The sequence below is a fragment of the Emys orbicularis genome, chromosome 14 (genome assembly GCF_028017835.1).
Source record: "Emys orbicularis isolate rEmyOrb1 chromosome 14, rEmyOrb1.hap1, whole genome shotgun sequence".
Lineage (NCBI taxonomy): Eukaryota > Metazoa > Chordata > Testudines > Emydidae > Emys > Emys orbicularis.
In genome coordinates this window covers 11,438,331-11,457,373 of record NC_088696.1, presented here as the reverse complement: position 1 = coordinate 11,457,373, position 19,043 = coordinate 11,438,331, and the positions used below count along the sequence as shown (strand labels likewise).

The 19,043-nt window shown below is 39.5% G+C and overlaps 1 protein-coding gene across 1 annotated transcript in view; it reads left to right on the top strand.

The window, feature by feature from the left end:
* Nucleotides 1–17,786, top strand: part of CDYL2 (chromodomain Y like 2) — a 79,221-nt gene extending 61,435 nt beyond the window's left edge. Inside the window, exons 4-7 of the mRNA XM_065416692.1 lie at nt 8,756–8,928; nt 14,113–14,323; nt 14,972–15,115; nt 17,628–17,786. Coding sequence (XP_065272764.1) covers nt 8,756–8,928; nt 14,113–14,323; nt 14,972–15,115; nt 17,628–17,786 — 687 coding nt within the window. The remainder of the gene's footprint in view (nt 1–8,755; nt 8,929–14,112; nt 14,324–14,971; nt 15,116–17,627) is intronic.
* The last annotated feature ends 1,257 nt before the right edge of the window (nt 17,787–19,043 follow it).

Genomic DNA, 19,043 nt, shown 5'->3' with positions numbered 1-19,043 from the left:
TAGGGTGACCAGACAGCAACTGTGAAAAAACGGGACAGAGGGTGGGGGGTAATAGGCGCCTATATAAGAAAAAGTCCCTAAAACCGGGACTGTCCCTATAAAAACAGGACATCTGGTCACCCTAGGGCTTAGTAACAGGGTATCTAGCTTTTCACATCTAGCTTGCATGTTTAAAACCCACAATTTCAGCAACGAGACCAAGGGCCATGCAGTATGGAGCAAATCTCTGGTCCCTAGTGTGTGGTTTCTCCTAGGCAGGGTTGAGACAATATTCTGCGGGTGAACACAGAGCTTCAGTCCCCAGGGCTGTCAGTTTGACACCTTTTACCAGCACTAACCGAGAGTGGGGAAGAGGGTTTGGTTTTGTTAAAAGTTACTATGTTCATTTCAGACTCTATTAGAAACATAGGAAAAAACGTTTGCTCAAATCTGCTCAGAGCAGGTCTAGCTGACGTGGAAGTTAAAACTTGAGCTGCAGCTAGGGTGACCAGACAGCAAGTGTGAAAAATCGGGACGGGGGGGGGGGGGTGTTATAGGAACCTATACAAGAAAAAGACCCCAAAATTGGGACTGTTCCTATAAAATCGGAACATCTAGTCACCCTAGCTGCAGCTGCCACCAGTAGAGTAAGTAGACAAGGCAGCAAGGCTTGTGCAGCCCAGAATCATTATAAACTATACATTACACAAAGGCCCACTCTCTCCATAGCTTCCATTGTGATTCCTCCTGACCCAGCCACAGCTGGACTTCCTTTGGGCTTTAGCTGTTTTGTTAAACTAGTGATTTACGCTGTTTATCCCCACTTAATTAAAGATGTCTAAAAACCCAAAGGTTATATATTATAGAGTTCTCTGCACGTGTCAAAGCAGAGCCAAGCAAACATTTGCCTGACAAAAGATTAACCTCAACTATGGTATGCAATTCAAGTTATTATCACTAGGCTTGTTGATATCAAGAGTAAAGGGAGGTAAACGAACACTAAATGGAACATCATAATTCATTGCTAGTAACTACATCATAGTTGAAGTTCATGCAGTTGATTTTAGCATAAAACATGCCTATGTTCCTTTCTTTTAGGATTTGCATTGATTGTAATTGGCTCAGTGCCATTGTGGTTTTTGAAAAAAAGATTCAGATTACTAACGGGATTATTTCCTTTTATCTTTAACTAGACATTGCTCATTTTGAAAAATTATAATTTTGCTTCGGTATTTTATTTCATTTTTTAAAGAGAGTCATGCAAATTTTCAACATAAATTCCACCAATGGGTTATTTAACTTCACAGGTCACTTGCTAATTTTGAAGATTTGATTCCAACTTTTTTGAAAATTTATTACCTAAACATATAGAAAACTTCTGTTATTGTTTTTTAAACTCAACAGCTTTTGGTAATCCAAAATCTGTTTCAGACCCAGGAACATGGTTAATCCATTGTTTTTATTCTTCCTAGTTAGGGTAACAATACTTCTGGGGATTAATAATTTACTGAGTTAAAAAGCAGAAGAGTAGATGAGAAAATATATTCTAGATTGATGATGGCTTTAGTAAAGATTGACAAAACTACTCCATATGCATTATGAGTCAAAAACTGAAAGTGGAGGTACACACATGAAATACCAACATTCATTCTTCTAGACATGAAAAAATGCAGTGCTTGTAGTGTTATGGATATATGTCACATCACTGGTTTACTTGCACTCTTCTCATGAAATATGTCAGGTTCAAGTTGACAGCTATCTGTATTATTATTCTCCTAGCAGACAGATTGCTTCTTATGGCAGACTTCAATCACAAGTATTGCCCTATCATTCCAGTAGAATTTATCATCCCATATAATTTATCAGATATCCTTGTACTGGAAAGGACTCAATGTGCTTACAGGAGTGCTGATGTATCAATAAATAATAGAATTAAATGTATAATTAACAAGGCTATCAAAAGTAATCAGTGCAGAATAGTTATAAAAATGCTACCAAGGGTTTAGAACGTTTTGCTCATTGTAACATTTTTAGAGAATGTTTCTCTTTTAAAAATTATATATATCAGCAAATGGACCATTACAGTTTCAAATAAATACATGACATTTAATTTTTTAAACCTGGTACTTCTATTGGTTTATACAGGTTATGTGTAGGCGAGTTTAGGGATAAATTCCCAATTCACTGAGACTTCCTGAATATAAGCAAAGTTTAGAGAGAAGTCTTTAAAAACACCCATTTGTAAGAAGGGGAGGGGAGAGGAGAAATAACTCAACTAAGCTCTTAGAAAGATAGTAGTCTAATTTTTTTTTAGCAGTTTAAGTACATTTTATATCGGTTTATAAAAGGGAAATCTTGCCAGACAGACAAACCTGGTTGCTTTTTTTATAGGACTACAAAATTAGCAATCTAGAGAAAGCAGTAGTTTTAATATATTTGGATTTCAGCAAAGCAGTAGATGCAGAACCGAGCCTCAGCTGGCCCAAATTGGTGATTTGGCTGATTTACACCAGCTGAGGATCTGGTCTTGTGAATTTTTGCTCATAACATTAAATCATTAATTCAAATAGGACTTGGGTAGGAATAATCTCCTGACAAATGAAAACTGGTTGAAGGGCCATAAAAGAAAAGTTAAATGATAAACAGCAGTGTATTGAGTTGGGGGAGATATCTACTGGGCCACTGCAGGAATCAGTGCTGGATCTGGTCTGGATGACAAAATAAACTACATTTTAATGAATTTCACAAATTATATTAAGTGGCAGGAAGGTGAAAATAAATACCAGAGAGGCCAGAGAAATAGTACATGGGACCCTACAGAGAGTCTGGAAACAGACAGAAAGAATATATTATACTGAGTTCAGTGGGGAGCTCTGCTTAAAAAAAACAATGGCATGAACTGGACCAAAATGATGTTCATTTTGGAATATTGCTAGCATTCAGTTGTGTAGCCGAGAAGTAGATTTTGTGCTCATCCTGTATGATTATTAATAAGTATGCTACGTCTATTTATGTATGTTTAAACATCTATAGGAAAACAATCTAAAACACAGATATTCAATGAGAAGTGTGGAAAACTATAATGCCAAAGGAGACTTAGAAGAGTCTGATAGCGAACTGCAAGTTAGAGACAAATGTGCACCATGGAATAGTAGAAAGGCCAATAGAATTTTAGGCTGCACAGGCATCATATCACAGAACCAGGGAATTCTGGTAATCCAAGTATACTCTGTTCAGCTTCTGAGCACATCTTTACTAAAGAAGTATTGACAAATTTAGAGAGGAGCAACAAAAATTATCAGGAGACTAGAAGGGCTAACCCACGATAGGCTTTCTAGGTTTTTTTTTTTCTTTCTAATTTTGGGTGTTTATATTAATATGAATTATATCCCATTTGTAGGGGTGAAAATAAGTTCTCATTTATATTTTTTAAATGTTTTTCATTTTAAAATGTCAGAAATTTGGCCTCCTCTGATTCAACTTGATCCCAGGGACTGACCTTTAAAGTCCTTCGGCTCCCTCTGCAAACAAACAATCTTCAGCACTGGGGGGAGAAAATTGGGATGGGGGAGGAGTGTTGTGTACATTTAATAAAACCTTTTCTCAAATTGCTGCTTCTGTGTGGTTTTACACATTAAAACATAGATATTTGTTCTGAGGTCTAGAAGGAGGTGGGAGGCAGACCAGTTGAGAGTCTCTGGGTAAAAAGATAAAAGGGGTAAAAAATAGGGTGACATCATGGTAGGGGTCTACTGTAGACCACCAAATAAGGAAGAGGTGGAGGATAAGGCATTTCTAGAACAAATAACTGAAATATCCAAAACACGAGACCTGGTAGTAATGGGGGACTTGAACTATCCAGACATCTGTTGGAAAAGTAATTTGGCAAAACACAAAATTTCCATTAAGTTCTTGGAATGTGTAGGGGACAACTTTTTGTCCCAAAAAGTGGAGGAAGTAACCAGGGGGGACAACCATCTTAGACTTGATTCTGATCAACACGGTGGAATTGGAAGTGAATCTGAAGGTGGAAAGCATTTTGGGTGAAAGTGAGCATGAAATTATGATTTCATGGTTTTAAGGGAAGGAAGGAGTGAGAGCAACAGAATAAGGATAATAGACTTCAACAAACTCGTAGAACTGGTAGGTAAGGTCCCATGGGAAGAAAATCTAAGGAAAAAAGGAGTTCAGGAGAACTGTTAGTTTCTCAAGTAAACAATATTAAAGGCACAATTGCAAACTATCCTGATGTGAAGGAAAGATAGGAAGCATAGTAAGAGGCCAATATGGCTCTAGCAGGAGCTTTTTAATGACCTGAAAAATCAAAAAGAAATCCTACAAAAAGTGGAAATGAAGACGAATTGCTTAGAAGGAGTATAAAAGAATAGCACAATCATGTAGCAATAAAATAAGAAAGACTAAGGCACAAAATAAGGTACACCTAGCAAGGGACATAAAAGGCAATAAGAAGAGGTACTTTAAACACATTAGGAGCAAGAGAAAGACTAAGGAAAATGTAGATCCTCTGCTTAGCTGGGGGAAAAGAGCTAATAACTGATGACATCAAAAAAGCGGAGGTGTTTAATGCCTATTTTGCTTCAGTCTTCACCAAGGAAGGTTAAATGGTAACCAGATACTCAACACATTTAATATTAACAACAAGGGGGAAAGAATGCAAGCCAAAACAGGGAAAGATCAGGTTAAAGAATATTTAAATAAATTAGATGTATTCAGTTTGGCAGGACCAGATGAAATTCATTATAGGGTACTTAAGGAACTAGCTGAAGCAATCTCAGAACCATTAGCAATTATCTTTGAGAACTTCTGGAGGACGGGTGAGGTCCCCAAAAACTGGAGAAGGGCAAATACAGTATCTTTGAAAGGGGGAACAAAGAGTTCCCAGGGAATTATAGACCAGTCAGCCGAATTTCAACACCTGGAAAGATAGTGGAATAAATTATTAAACAATCAATTGGCAAGCACATGGAGGATAATAGGGTTATAAAGAAATAGCCAGCATGGATTTATCAAGAACAAATCATGCCAAACCAACCTAATTTCCTTCTTTGACAGAGTTCCTGACCTAGTGGATAAGGGAAAGCAGCAGATGTGTTATACCCTGATTTTAGTAAGGCTTTTCACACAGTCCCACATGACATTCGCATAATGAAACTAGGGAAACGTGGTCTAAATGAAATTACTATAAGGCAGCTGCACAAATGGGTAAAAGACCTTACTCAAAAACTTATCAATGATTTGCTGTCAAACTATCAGGGGAAATTTGTGGGGTCACCCAGGGGTCAGTCCTGGGGCTGGTACTATTCAGTATTTTCATTAACAACTTGAATAATGGAGTGGAGAGTATGCTTATAAAATCTGCAGATGACACCATGCTGGGGGGGGAGGGGGTTGCAAGTAGTTTGGAGGACAGGATTAGAATTCAAAATGACCTTGACAAACTGGAGAATTGGTCTGAATACAACAAGATGTGAAATTCACTAAATCCAAGAGCAAAGTACTTCATTTAGGAAGGAAAGATCTGCACAACTACAAAATGGGGAATAAACTGGCTAGGCACTAGTACTGCTGGAAAGGATCTGGGGGTTATAATGGATCACAAGTTGAATGAGTCAACAATGTGATGCAGCTGCAAAGAGGGCTAATATTCTACAGTGTAGAAACAGGAGAGTCGAATGTAATAAACAGGAGGTAACTGTCCTACTCTGCTCGGCACTGGTGAGGCCTCAGCTGCAGTACTGTGTCCAATTCTGGGCACTGCACTTTAGGAGAGATGTGAACAACTTGGAGAGAGTCCAGAGGAGAGCAACAAAAATGATTAAAGGTCTAGAAAACCTAACCTATGAGGAAAGGTTAAAAAAACTGAGCATGTTTAGACTTGAGAAAAGACGACTGATGGGGGGACCTGATAATAGTCTTCAGATGTTGAGGGCTGCTATGAAGGAGACTGTGATCAATTGTTCGCTGAAGGTCAGACAAGAAGTAATGGGCTTAATCTGTAGCAAGGGTGATTTAGCTCAGATATTAGGGGAAATTTTCTAACTACAAGGGTAATTAAGCTTCCAAAGAAGGCTCTGGAATCCCCATCTCTGGAGGTTTTTAAAACAGTTTGGACAAACACCTGTCAGGGACAGTCTACGTTTAACTGGTCCTGCCACAGCGCAGGGGCTGGACTTGACTTCTCAAAGTCCCTTCAAGTCCTTCATTTCTATTATTCTATCCATTTAAACCTAAGTCTAGAAATGTTTATGTGGGAAAATGAAGAGATCCAGATATACATACGGGCTAAGAGCGAAACAAGTATTTGAAGGATGATAACATCAAGGAAGAGAGAAATTGTAGATGTGCATATAAACATATGGGGATGGGAACATTACAGTTGAATATCAGGAGGAATTAACTGACAGGAGAGTCATATCCTATCATCACATTTGAAGCAAAACTCCCCATTACGATCAACAGGAAGTTTTGCTTCTAATTTGGCCACACAATATTGCCCAAACATGTTGACTACATTATAGAATCTGCCAAGGAAACAGTGGAAGTCCCAGTGTTGGGGCCACGTAAAACATTAGAAAATAGACTGACGAGAGCAATCTTATAATAGTAGGGAGTTGGACTAGTCAATCCAATAGAGCTCTACCTTACACAGTTCTGTATCTTCTGAAATAAATGTTTAGCTTTGATCAGGTCTAAAATCACATGCAAAACTTTACGAGTAGATTGTTCTCACTTCACAGATATAACAAAATTTGCATATGCTGTTCTACCCAGCTGCATTTTTGCATGAGTGTGGGTTAATATTCTCAAAAGGACTGAGGCTCTGCCTCCATGATTTGGGCGTAAATTGCCCTCACAAAATTGGTGCTGCCATTTTTGTACATGAATTCTAGCTACAGAGCTGAGAGAACTTCTGCCTATAACTACCTGATTTTCACACACAGTCAGGATTGTAAGCACTCGAATGTGTACCTACAAAAGAGTTTTTACCTTCTGAAAACTTACCTTGCCATTTCTCATGTCCAAGTTTTATACACACTAGAATTCAGATCTTTTTGTTTGCACATGCAAATCAGGTAGACACCACGGTACATGATTCGCACAAGCAAATGCAAGCTTGTTCCCATAAATCGGTGTTTCCCAAACTTGGGACGTTGCTTGTGTAGGAAAGCCCCTGGCGGGCCGGGCCGATTTGTTTACCAGCCGCGTCCGCAGGTCCGGCTGATCGCGGCTCCCACTGACCGCGGTTCGCTGCTCCAGGCCAATGGGAGCTGCTGGAAGCGGCGCAGGCCGAGGGACGTACTGGCCGCTGCTTCCAGCAGCTCCCATTGGCCTGGAGCAGCGAACCGCAGCCAGTGGGAGCCGCGATCAGCCGGACCTGCGGACGCGGCAGATAAACAAACCAGCCCGGCCCGCCAGGGGCTTTCCCTACACAAGCGGCGTCCCAAGTTTGGGAAACACTGCCATAAATCATAGAATTTGTGTGTGCAAAGCCTGTCCAGAAAAAGTGGCATGCATAAAATTGCACCTCTACATTTAGTGACATTTTTTAAAATAGATTTGGATTAGAACATGTCTGTACAGCACTTCAGAGATGTAAAGCACTTTTCAAGCATTAAGTAGTGAAAAGTAGTAGTTGCCACCTGAATGTCTTATTTCTCTACATCTGTAACTCATCAGGCCAAATTTTGCAGTCTTTGAAAAATTTACCTGTACATCCAAATCTTTCAGCATAAATGAGAGCAGAATTTGGCCCATCACGCTTAGGGGCCTGAATCGATAAGGCACTTAAATACCTGTATGTACAAAAGTTTAAGCAAATGCATAGTCTCGCTAAATGAAATCATAGTCCCACTGGAGTCGATAAGAAAACTCCCATTGATTTAAATCGGCAGGATTTCACACGTAGAAGTCAATAAGAGTAGACAGTCAACAGGGCTACTCACATGCTTAAAGTTATATATGTGCTTACATGCCTTGCTCAGTCAGGGCCGGAATGAAAACTACCTGCAGAAATTTATGAAATATTATTCCCCTTCTTAAAATGATTAGGAAAAATGTTGTTCTTGCAATAATAATAGCCTCTTATTTCAACACCAGTACATCAAGGTCTTAAAGATTTTGACTAGTGTTTATGAATAATTTGATCTAATAGTAAATCAAGCGGTAAATTAGTCATCTTTCTAGTGGCTTTTATTACAATAGCATTTGTAGACTTTAAAAATGTCACTGACCATAGCACTATAAACAATAAATTAGCCATAAATCTGTGCATTTAAAGTTGTATTGTTCCACCTGACTGATACAGACTACCCTAACTGAACTGGTGGAAGAACTGAAGACCAGGGTTTATATAGTTCACTCAAACACAGAGCTTACCATGCTATTGCTGTGGTAACAACTTTGATGGTACAATGATGTACATCCGTTTATTTTTTTAAAAGTCATAGGAGCAAAACAAGAGCCAAGAAACAAGAAATCTGTTAAATATCAATAGAATAACACAATTTAGGTAACCAGAATTTCCCCCATAGGATAAGCAAAGAAATGCCACCTTGTCAAAAATGGATCTGAATTACTGCATGTCCGCAAAGCACTTCAAAGATGTAAGAGCTTTGTAAACACTATTATAATTCAAATAACTTAAGTTACAATGGCCAAAATATACATCTCTAACAACAAGTACAATTTTATAAAGCAAGATAAATTATCTCGCAAAGGCATGCATGTCGAATTGTTTACTTTTCTTTATCCACAGATCATGAAGGAAGTTCGGAGAGCACTGTGCAATGCATCAGCTGATGACAGTAAACTCTTACTTCTCAGCGCAGTGGGAAGTGTATTCTGTAGTGGCCTAGATTACTCATATTTAATTGGCAGGTTATCCAATGACAGAAGAAAAGAAAGCACTAGGATTGCAGAAGCTATAAGGTGACCCAAGCTTACATATGATCTCTAAATTATGAAATGCAGTGTGTGATTATAAAAAATATCTGTCAGGTCGAAGAGTGTTATATATTTAAGTGTTGATTGTATGCTAATTTCAATCCTACAAATTCATTTAACAAGAAAAAGGAATGGATTTGCTGTAGCTTTGTCTTATGAGACAGAACTCTTTTATTTCCAGTACAATGTGTTAAGATTTATTTAGTTCCACTACCTCAGTGTATTTCAAAATTCTTCCTCAAGTCTCAAATTCAAATTGAGATGTAACTTTGTTTTTTAAATTAGCTGTGGCTTCATGTTTTAACATTGTTCCTCAAAGCCACATATTTTACTTGTTTCAGTTTTCATCATTTTAATGAGTTTCAGTACAAATGGGGATCTATGACTTAGTCGTGTTATATTAATATAGCAGGCTTCTAATGTATTTCAGAACCTTATTAGAAAGGTTTCTGATATTTTTCTTACATTTAAATCATGTAATTTATATGTAAATGTAGTTCTGTTTTCATAACTAAAATGTGGTTTTGCTTAAAATATCAGATTATTTTAATAGAAATCCAGGGTTTATGAAGTGCTGTCTATAAATCAGTCTACACTATAAACCATCAAATGTTCCCATTATCCACAATGGTATAAATATATGACCAGATCTTCAGGTGATGTATATCAGTGTTACTCCATTAGAGTCAATAGAACTACATCTTTTTACACCAGCTGAGGACTTGGCTCAGACTTATTATTTCCTACAAATATGTATTCCTCTTTTGAGAGCTTTCAAATTTTATGCAGTACATTCTGACATTATTATGAAGGAATCCAACTAAAGGGGATGGTTTGCTATAGATCTGGACTTCCGCTATATTAGGACAACTTGTTTTATTGTTTCATGATATAAATTAACAGAATTATCTAACGGAAGCCAAGCCATTTTAGTAATGACCTCAGTCTGTTGATTACCAGTGTCTTAGTTACTGCTGTGACTATTGTCAGTTTCAGGGCAATTGCACCTGTATTTCTTAGGGTCCCAGCAGTCACCTCTCTTGGGCAGAGACCCGCATGTCACTCCATCCTGACTGGGGGTTCTTTAAGGTTATACAGTTCCCTGCCTACACTGTGATCTCCCCAGCAAGCTAGACTGCCAAAAAAGCCAGTGTTGGTTCTTTTCTTTCTCCCCGGGGGCTGCCACCTGTGTATTGCTGTCAGTTATAAGTTATCACACAGCTCATTCTAAGCAAGCACATGTATTCTTAAGATAAAAGCATTACAGGGAAAACATTAAAAACAATAAAAGAATCTACATGCATGCTGAAAAGGTTACCAGAGCTCACCCCAACTCCAACCTTGAGCCCTGGTCAGTCCTTCAAAACCCACAACTGGGTTTTCCCTGTGGTAATAAGTTCATAATGATCTCAGATTCAGAAGCAGAATCCCAACTGCAGTACAACTATTTCTTTATACAGCTTGGGCATGTGATCTGCAGTCTCCTGGAACAGATAATCAGCAGACAATTACCCATTCCTTAGGGCATAGTTTCAAAAGGCTGAGTTTTTGCATAACTGGAAGTGGGAAATTTGCATTAACCTCTCCCTAAGTAGATTTCCTGGGGAATACCTCACATTTAATGTCCCAAAGTCCATTCTTGTCTGGCACATTTTCAATGTAGACTTTTGAACTCCCGGGCCTCACATCACATCTGCCTCCTGGAGAGGCTACATACAATCCAAAATATATAAGATTTGCATTGAATACAATGGACCCCAAAGACACTTCAACTTAATTCAGTAAGGTCTCCCAAGAATACACAGGAAATTGCCATATCTGTCACAACTATTACAGTACAATTTGGATACTTCTATTAGACATTTCTGAAACTTAAAGTAGAGAAAAATGAACATCTTGTAAATTTAATTATATAATATTATGGCGTAAATTTTCAGAAGTGTCTTGTGAGGCTGAGGACACCTGAAGGAGGCCTAATTTTTATGGGATGGACGTTCAGCACTTTCTGAAAATCAGGCACCTTCAAAGTGTGTCAAAATCACTAGTTATGTATGAAATTGTGTGTGTGTGTGTGTGTGTGTGTGTGTGTATACACCCATATACACACACAAACACACACACCACAATCAATATGTAAATACTTGTTTAATGTTTGTTTTATAAATACGAATGACTAAATAAACATACATTTATACACACAAAAATCCCATAGATGTATAGAGTCATACATATCCATTCAACATTTAAACAAGTATGGACCAGACTGTGATACTCTGACTCACATTGGTAGTGCCTTACTCCACAAACAGTCGCATAGATTGTAAGCTACTATTCAGTGCAAGGAAGGATATTGCAATATGGCCCCGTATAAACTGCTCAATGAAATCTGGTATGTCCCTCGTATAGGGCCTGACAACAAGCAGTGAAGTCAATTGGATTCTTATTTAAAAGGGGTGTGGATCAAGTCCTTATATAGTCCATTTTGCCATTCTTTCTTATGTTAAAATCAGTAGTAGTCTCAGAATAACATCATTCCTCTCAGCAAGAATGTCAGATTCTGGCCCAGTCAGATTAGATTTTATGAGCATGGAAATACAATATTCTTAAACTTTTAACTTAAATGTCAATGCTTTTCTGTTGCTCAATCATTCCCTGAAAAGGGAGAAGCAGTTAACTGACTGACACAAAATAACACTGTAGAGAGAGAGAAAATGTTGCTTTGTCAGTGGTTAGGGTGCGCCAGTGTATAGTAACTTACCCGTGTCCATTCTCTGTATCAGCTGAGAGTGGAATGTGTTCATATCAATATTATGAGATGAAAAGAATAATTCTCACAGTGTATTCCTTCTGTCTGTGCTATAGCTCTCATATGTTGATCATAGCCTAAAACAACAGGATTGCAGTTTGCTTGTTGCACAGGCCCTTTAACGGACTACAAGCCCTGATCCTGCAATGAGAGTGCTGTGTCCATGCCAAGCTCATTGCAAGATTCAAAAGTGCACATGAAGACCATATTTTCATGTCTCCTCTAGTAAAAACAAAAGCCTTCCAAACATAACATTTTCCCCTTTCACTGTAATAAGTTCCACTGTGCAACAGTGTTTACAACTTCCAGTGCAATTCTAAGAATGTCCCCTCACATTCTGCTCTCCCCTCCTGGGGTCCCCCTTTCTCCTTATAAGGCTGTCTTGTTTCTGCCAGGCTGCAGACTGTCTCCCCATGCAGCGCGTTTAGCTGCTGCCTCTGATCTGTGAAGGCAGCTGCAGGGGCAAAGGGAGTTTCCTCTGCCTTCTGCACCTAGCAGTCTGGGAGTCTTGATTTTCCTCTGCATTAGGCTTTTCCAGTTTCTGATCTGTACCAAAAATCAATAGGCTTGTGCCCATTGGTGCCCAGAATACTCTGAAATTTTGGAATTGATCAAGGTTGTCACATTACAGGCAGAGAAATGCCCTTGAGTTAATCATTGGGCCTTGCTTTGCTCAGCGAAGCGTGAACTATAATTCCCCTTAATCCCCTCCTTTTCCAGTAATACATCTTTGCCTTCTGAGCCCATCGATACAGTACTCTTTACTCTACTTGCCTTGCCTAGTAACCTGTTCCGGTTTTATTGTCCATTGTACGAGGTGGAGCTCCTGAACTCCCTCTTCACTCCTTATTTTCTCATGTTCAGACTCAGGCCTCTTAATATTGATCATACTGTACCTCTTTGAAAAACACATCACTGTCACTGTCAGTCCCTTTCATACATTGTAAACGCTAATATTGGGTCATCTCAAAGTCTCCTCTCTTTTTTTATTTTGTTGTTGTTGAAAATAAACCCCTTTCTCTTATACCCCAATCCAGCATAGTACCTAAGGACATGCTTAACTTTAAGCCTGTATGTAGTCACATTGACTTCAATGGGGCTAGTCACATGGTTAAAGTTAAGCATATGCCTGTGCTTTACTAAAATCAGGGCCTTAATCTTTCCATGAGATCTGCTATCATCTCCAGTATCCAAATCCTGCTCTCAGATGCACAAGTATAGGTCCCATTGATCTCAACAGGAAATCTGCAAGCACATCCAAGGACAAATGTCTTTAAAGGAATCATGGTCTTCCACAACATACTCCATATGAGACTTGGCAGTAATAGTATCACCTCTTGCTTTGCATTTTCCTTCTGCTAATATAATTCAGTATTTTGTTTGCCTTCTCTCTTGCTGTGCACTGGTTTGATGGAACCCATAATTTGTCCACAATTACACCCACACTTTTTCCTGATCAGTGTACAGACTGTTCTGTTTCGCAGAGATTCCATACCCTTGTTCCTAGAAGGCAGGTGACTTATTTCAAAGCTCTTATTGCACTAAATTTACTGTGTTCTCGCCCTCTCACCTAAATGAGCCAACCCATTTTGCATTTGACTGCATTATTTCTGCTTCCCCTCTTTTATCTCCCCCCATCAGTTCAAATTTGTTGTAAGAGGTGGGACAGGGAGATCTTTGTTATACCTTAATCTAAATCACTTCTAACAAAGATCCAGCAAGTGACCTCTGGTTACCACTCTAATAATCTCATTTCAATGTAGTTTTTTCCAATCTGTGGCTCCCCTTTGTGTCTTTCTCTTTCAGCTTGTGTGTACTCTTTAGATCACCCTGTTTTATCTCTATTCCATGGCTCAGTATGATACCTTACCATTAATCTTTGATGCAGAGCCTTGGGTTCTTTAACGTAAGTATACAACAGTGCACTCATTGAGTTTCCCTCCTCTTTCATTCTGCAATATATTTAAAGGATTCCATCAAGTTAGCTAAGCAAGACCACCTGAATCCATGCTGGCCTTCCTTGAATAGAGTGAGAGCCACTAAGTATACAACCCATCACTTACTGGTCCAGAAATAATACTAGCCCTAACCATACCGCAAAAAGGTACCATGTTCCAGGCATTCCGGTTACTCTACACAAACCAAATACAATTTAAGAGAAATCATTTGATATTCCATAGTATTCTTATAAATTAATTACAGACAAATCAGCTGAAGTGTTCATCTGGGGAAAAGCCCAGTAGAAGGCATAAAAACTGAGCAAGGCATTTGACATTCAGATCTGTTTTCAGATACGTAGTTTAAACTCAAGAACTAATTTAAGTGTTTCCCTATTCAAGAACTTCCTTTTTTTTTTATTTTAGGGATTTTGTAAAAGCTTTTATTCAATTTAAGAAGCCAATTGTAGTTGCTATCAATGGCCCAGCTCTTGGGTTGGGAGCTTCTATCTTACCACTGTGTGATATCGTTTGGGCAAGCGAGAAGGCTTGGTTTCAGACCCCATATGCGACGATCCGACTCACTCCAGCTGGCTGCTCATCGTATACATTCCCACAAATACTGGGTGTTGCTCTGGTAAGGCACTTTTCTCCTAGAATTGCTCAGCAGGCTTGGTTAATTCCATACTGTTTTGCACTGTTTTTATGACTGTCACAGAATTTGACACATTTTACAGTCTCTGGTTAAGAGAGGGACATGAGAAGAGGGGCCATTTTCAAGGATGTGTCAGGGAAGGGACAAATTGCTTTGGCAAAGCTAAGGTGGGAGGTTTCAAAGTATCTTTCTGCACCATGCTAGACTCATGCAATAGCTAGTTAATAGGGTACACTGGGGCTTTACACTGCTGTCTGCTTCACAAGTGTAAATCTGGAGTAATTCCATTAGTCACTTAGTTTACCCCAGTGTAAAAAAAGATCAGAATTTGACCTCCATAATAGCTTATACTTGCTGTCATGGATCAGTGTCGTATCATTGCCTATATACTGACAGTTACCGTTTCAAAATCACTGACATCACTATGCTGATATGAACAGCTAATGTATTTTTTTAATTTGCCCATACAATGCTTAGATGTCACTGCCAAAAACACTTTATAAGTACTTCTCACTAAAGAGAAGGATGAAAATATTTGCAAGTCTTATTTGACCATAGCACCAGGCATATGTGGTCTAGGACAGAAAGAAATCACCACCCAAGAGCTTGAGTGAGCCTTTTCTTTTGCAGGCAAATGAAATGTTGTTCTGCGGGAGAAAGCTAACAGCACAGGAAGCCTGCAGCAGAGGACTTGTGTCACAAGTATTTTGGCCAACAACATTCAGTCAAGAAGTGATGCTGCGAGTAAAGGAAATGGCATCTTGCAGCGCAGTGGTAAGAAATCTATCAGTTTTTGTTTCTATCAGCTAGATTACAACTCGTATTAAGGAATTAAATAGAAACTTGTTCAGTTATAGGCAAAAGGAATTTATAACTATAACTTCACTGAAAACAGGGAAGGTGTGCTAGAAGGGCTAGGCATGTACTAGAGAACTAGATTCTCAACTCCTGTAGTAAAACCTCTGGAGAGGAGAGCTAATGGAAGGAAGTCTGTGCAAGGACTGCTCATGGATTTCTTCCCAGGTTGTTTCACTTTCTCTTCCCAATATGGAATGGATTGTAGGGCTCATTGATGAACCAGGGGGATCCACACACAGAGCCAGGGGGTCAGCAGGAGACCTGCACCTCCATGTGGACTCTCTGTCCCTCCCTGAAGCTTCTCCTCTGCTCCCTGCAGCATGGCTCCAATGGAGTTGCATTGCCACTGCCTTTAAAAAAGGGATACCCCCCCACACCCCAGTGAAGGGGAGCCAGTGGAGGGGAGGGGAAAATGTATGTCCCCATCTCCTGCTTTCATCCATCACCAGGCTGCCAATTCCCTCCCTCCCTCTCCCCCCCGCCCCATAGTTTCTGACCCCACAGAGCATTCTCTTGAGGTCCATGTGGGAGAGGTGAGATCCATGCAAGGATCTTGGGAGCCAAATCTGGTCCAAGGGGTTATTACTTCCCTGTTTTCTGATTGCAGCTTAGTGGCTGTTAAAACCTCTGCATAGCCCTCACTTTCCAAGGCCCTTTTCCCATGTATATTCCTGCATCAGCCCCATCTAAGCTTTTAAAAGAAATGTAATGTAAACAGTAACAATTGAAACCACAGCCTCCCTAAAACAGCACTAACAAAATGAAAGCAACTGGTAGCCATTTGTACTTAATTCTTTAGTTATACTGCATGCCCCTGGCATTCTTAGGGCTTGTCTACACTTACATTGTATAGCGCTCTTACTTGCTGGCTCAGAGAAGTGAAAAATCACCCCCCTGAGCGCAGCAAGTCTGAGCACTTTAAAGCGCTAGTATAGACAGGCTCCGAGCACAGGGAGCCGCACTCCCAGCACTCAGAGGTAATCCCCTCGTGGAGGTGGATTACCAGGAACGCTGCAAGAGCTCTCTCCCAGTGCTCGCACACGACCACACTCGCACTTCAAAGCGCTGCCACAGGAGGGTTCCCACGACAGCGCTTTGAAGTTTCCAGTGTAGCCATGCCCTTAGCATTCTTTGACTTCACTTAAAAGACCTGTCGTTCAAGGCACAGTAGAGGCACAGAAGATTTTTAATTAAATCAAGTGTAGATTACATCTTGGAAAAGACACTCAGAACTAAACCCACCATGAATTGGTCTTTGGAAATGCAGCATAAGCTTATCAGATCAGGCTGATACATCCTATATTATATGAGCTGGGAAGCGCTCTGAATCTCATCCTGCATTCTCCATTCCCCCACACACGGATCAGGTGTACAACAGCATCTTCTACTAAAGTCTGTTAGATTGAAGGAAGGTGTTAAGATAGGTGTTAAGCAATGGTCTCAAGTTGCAGTGGGGGAGGTCTAGGTTGGATATTAGGAAACACTATTTCACTAGGAGGGTGGTGAAGCTCTGGAATGGGTTACCTAGGGAGGTGGTGGAATCTCCATCCTTAGAGGTTTTTAAGGCCCAGCTTGACAAAGCCCTGGCTGGGATGATTCAGTTGGTGTTGGTCCTGCTTTGAGCAGGGGATTGGACTAGATGACCTCCTGAGGTCTCTTCCAACCCTACTTCTATGATATGACCAAGCATGAGCTACCTATCAAAAGGGTTAAAAGTTATAAAGGAGTTAGGAGTCTAGATTGAGCTCAAAAGTAGAATATAATGGTCTCATTCTAGTTCCTTGTGGACAATTGTGCATAAAAATACAAAACAAAAACCACCATAAAGAAAAAAAACAGCAACCTTATAATTGACCTGTTTACAGTCTATTGAGAAGAAACACAGTTCTGGAATAGTAACAAGTTACAGTGCAAAACTGAGAGGATACCTTAGTCTAGGACTCAGTTGTTTGGTAGAACTTGTTCCCTTTTGTCTCCCTTTTCTACAAACACTAACATCTTGTATTAACCCCCTGCCCTTAGAACACAGTGAAGCATGGAACATATCCCAATTTCATTTAACTAATAGAGTTCCTTTGGGGGGTTGTATGTAAAAAAAAGTAAAGAGAGACAACCTAATTTGGCTTAAGACAGTTTCTAAATTAAGGCGGCCTAAGTAAGGCCCCCAGTAATGGAGGCACCTGAAATCACTATTTACTTTTGAAAATCTTGGGACTGGTGCATAAATACAAATGTCTGTGCTGAGTATCAGCAGCTTCCACTGACTTCAGGTGGAGTGGTGGCTGCTTAATACTTCTGAAAAATCAGGTCCAACTTCTCTACACCACGGAGATAATTATGTAAGTGGTAAAACACTTAATACTGCTGTCCATAATAAGTCGAACAGATCAAAAATTGAAAAACACCTTTGCTAATATTTTCACTTTAGGTATTAGAAGAGTCTAAATGTCTGGTGCGGAGCTTCCTGAAATCTGGACTTGAAGATGTGAATGAAAAAGAGTGTCAGATGTTAAAACAGCTGTGGAGTTCTTCCAAAGGACTGGATTCATTATTCAGCTACTTGCAAGACAAAATCTATGAAGTCTGAAGTCATAGCTTAACTTCGAGAGAAAACATTCCAAGTGTAAACAGAGTTCAAACATTGCCTGTGTTTGAAAAGCAGAGGGAACGCATCCTTGAGATGAATTTGTGACAGTGTATCTTAATACATATGGTTGTGTCAATTTCCTTGTGAGTTAAATTGAGAAGTTACACAGCTGCTTCTAGCTGGTTTGATTTTGTGTAATCAAGATGGAGGCAGGCTTGGTCAGCGCACATAAATTCTACTGAGTGCTGCATCATTCACATGCTCATCCAGTTAGAAGTGTACATTCCACGTGCTGAAAAGCACTACGGTGGCCCAGTAAGGCACACCATCTGTAATGATTTATTTTGTCTGTCCTTTTTTTAACTTATTCTTGCTTTGCAACAAATGTCTGTGCTGACACTGAGGGCTCCATCTGAAAATCAGGTCACAGTAACATTCTGCAGACCCAGATTATTATACTTCAGAAATCTTTTAATTATTTTTTTAAGTTCTAACAATGTAATGGAAAAACCTGATAATTTATGTGTATAATATGTAAAGTTAGTTTTGAAAAAAAAAAAAAACTACTAGGATTTTTTTCTTTCATTAAATTTATTTAACTTATTTATTTTATGTTTGTATGCAACTGTTTATTGATCATATAGATATTATTTTCATACTTCCCTTGACTGGATTAATGGTTTCACATGAGAATGCAAGTAGCCCAGTGCATTTTTAACAGTGAGCTGTGTATACAATAAAGAACATACAGAAATCACCAAATGTCTGGGCACTAAAAGTGACAGCCATGTACATGTTCCTTTATGTGTGAAATTGTACAAAGATGTATTGAAGTCGAGTCATAGTTTGTTAAACTTGTTAAGGAAAACCAGTGGCAGCTGCAATAGTGAGTCCCACACAAGTCTCTCTTCACTTCCTGCCTTCTTGAGAAGCACTGAAGGGCTTGCCAACAAAATGCTTTAAGTTTACTATTTTCTTATTAGCTGGACATTAATAACAGGGTGTGTGGTGCCCTTATGTGGCATCATAGTGTTCTTCAGGTTTAAACATCTCCTTTTGGTCTGAAGTCTACAAACAAACCCTTGTGAGCCTTAGTCTATCTGCCTGATTGCTCAGTTGTGGGATAATTAATACTCTGGAGGCGTCTGGGTCTGGGATAGGAGTTTTATAAAAAGGTGCTAGGTTTTGAACTGGGTGGAGACAGAGTTTTTGTTTTGCTTTTCCAATACTCCGTGGCTGGCCACCCCATGATCTGGT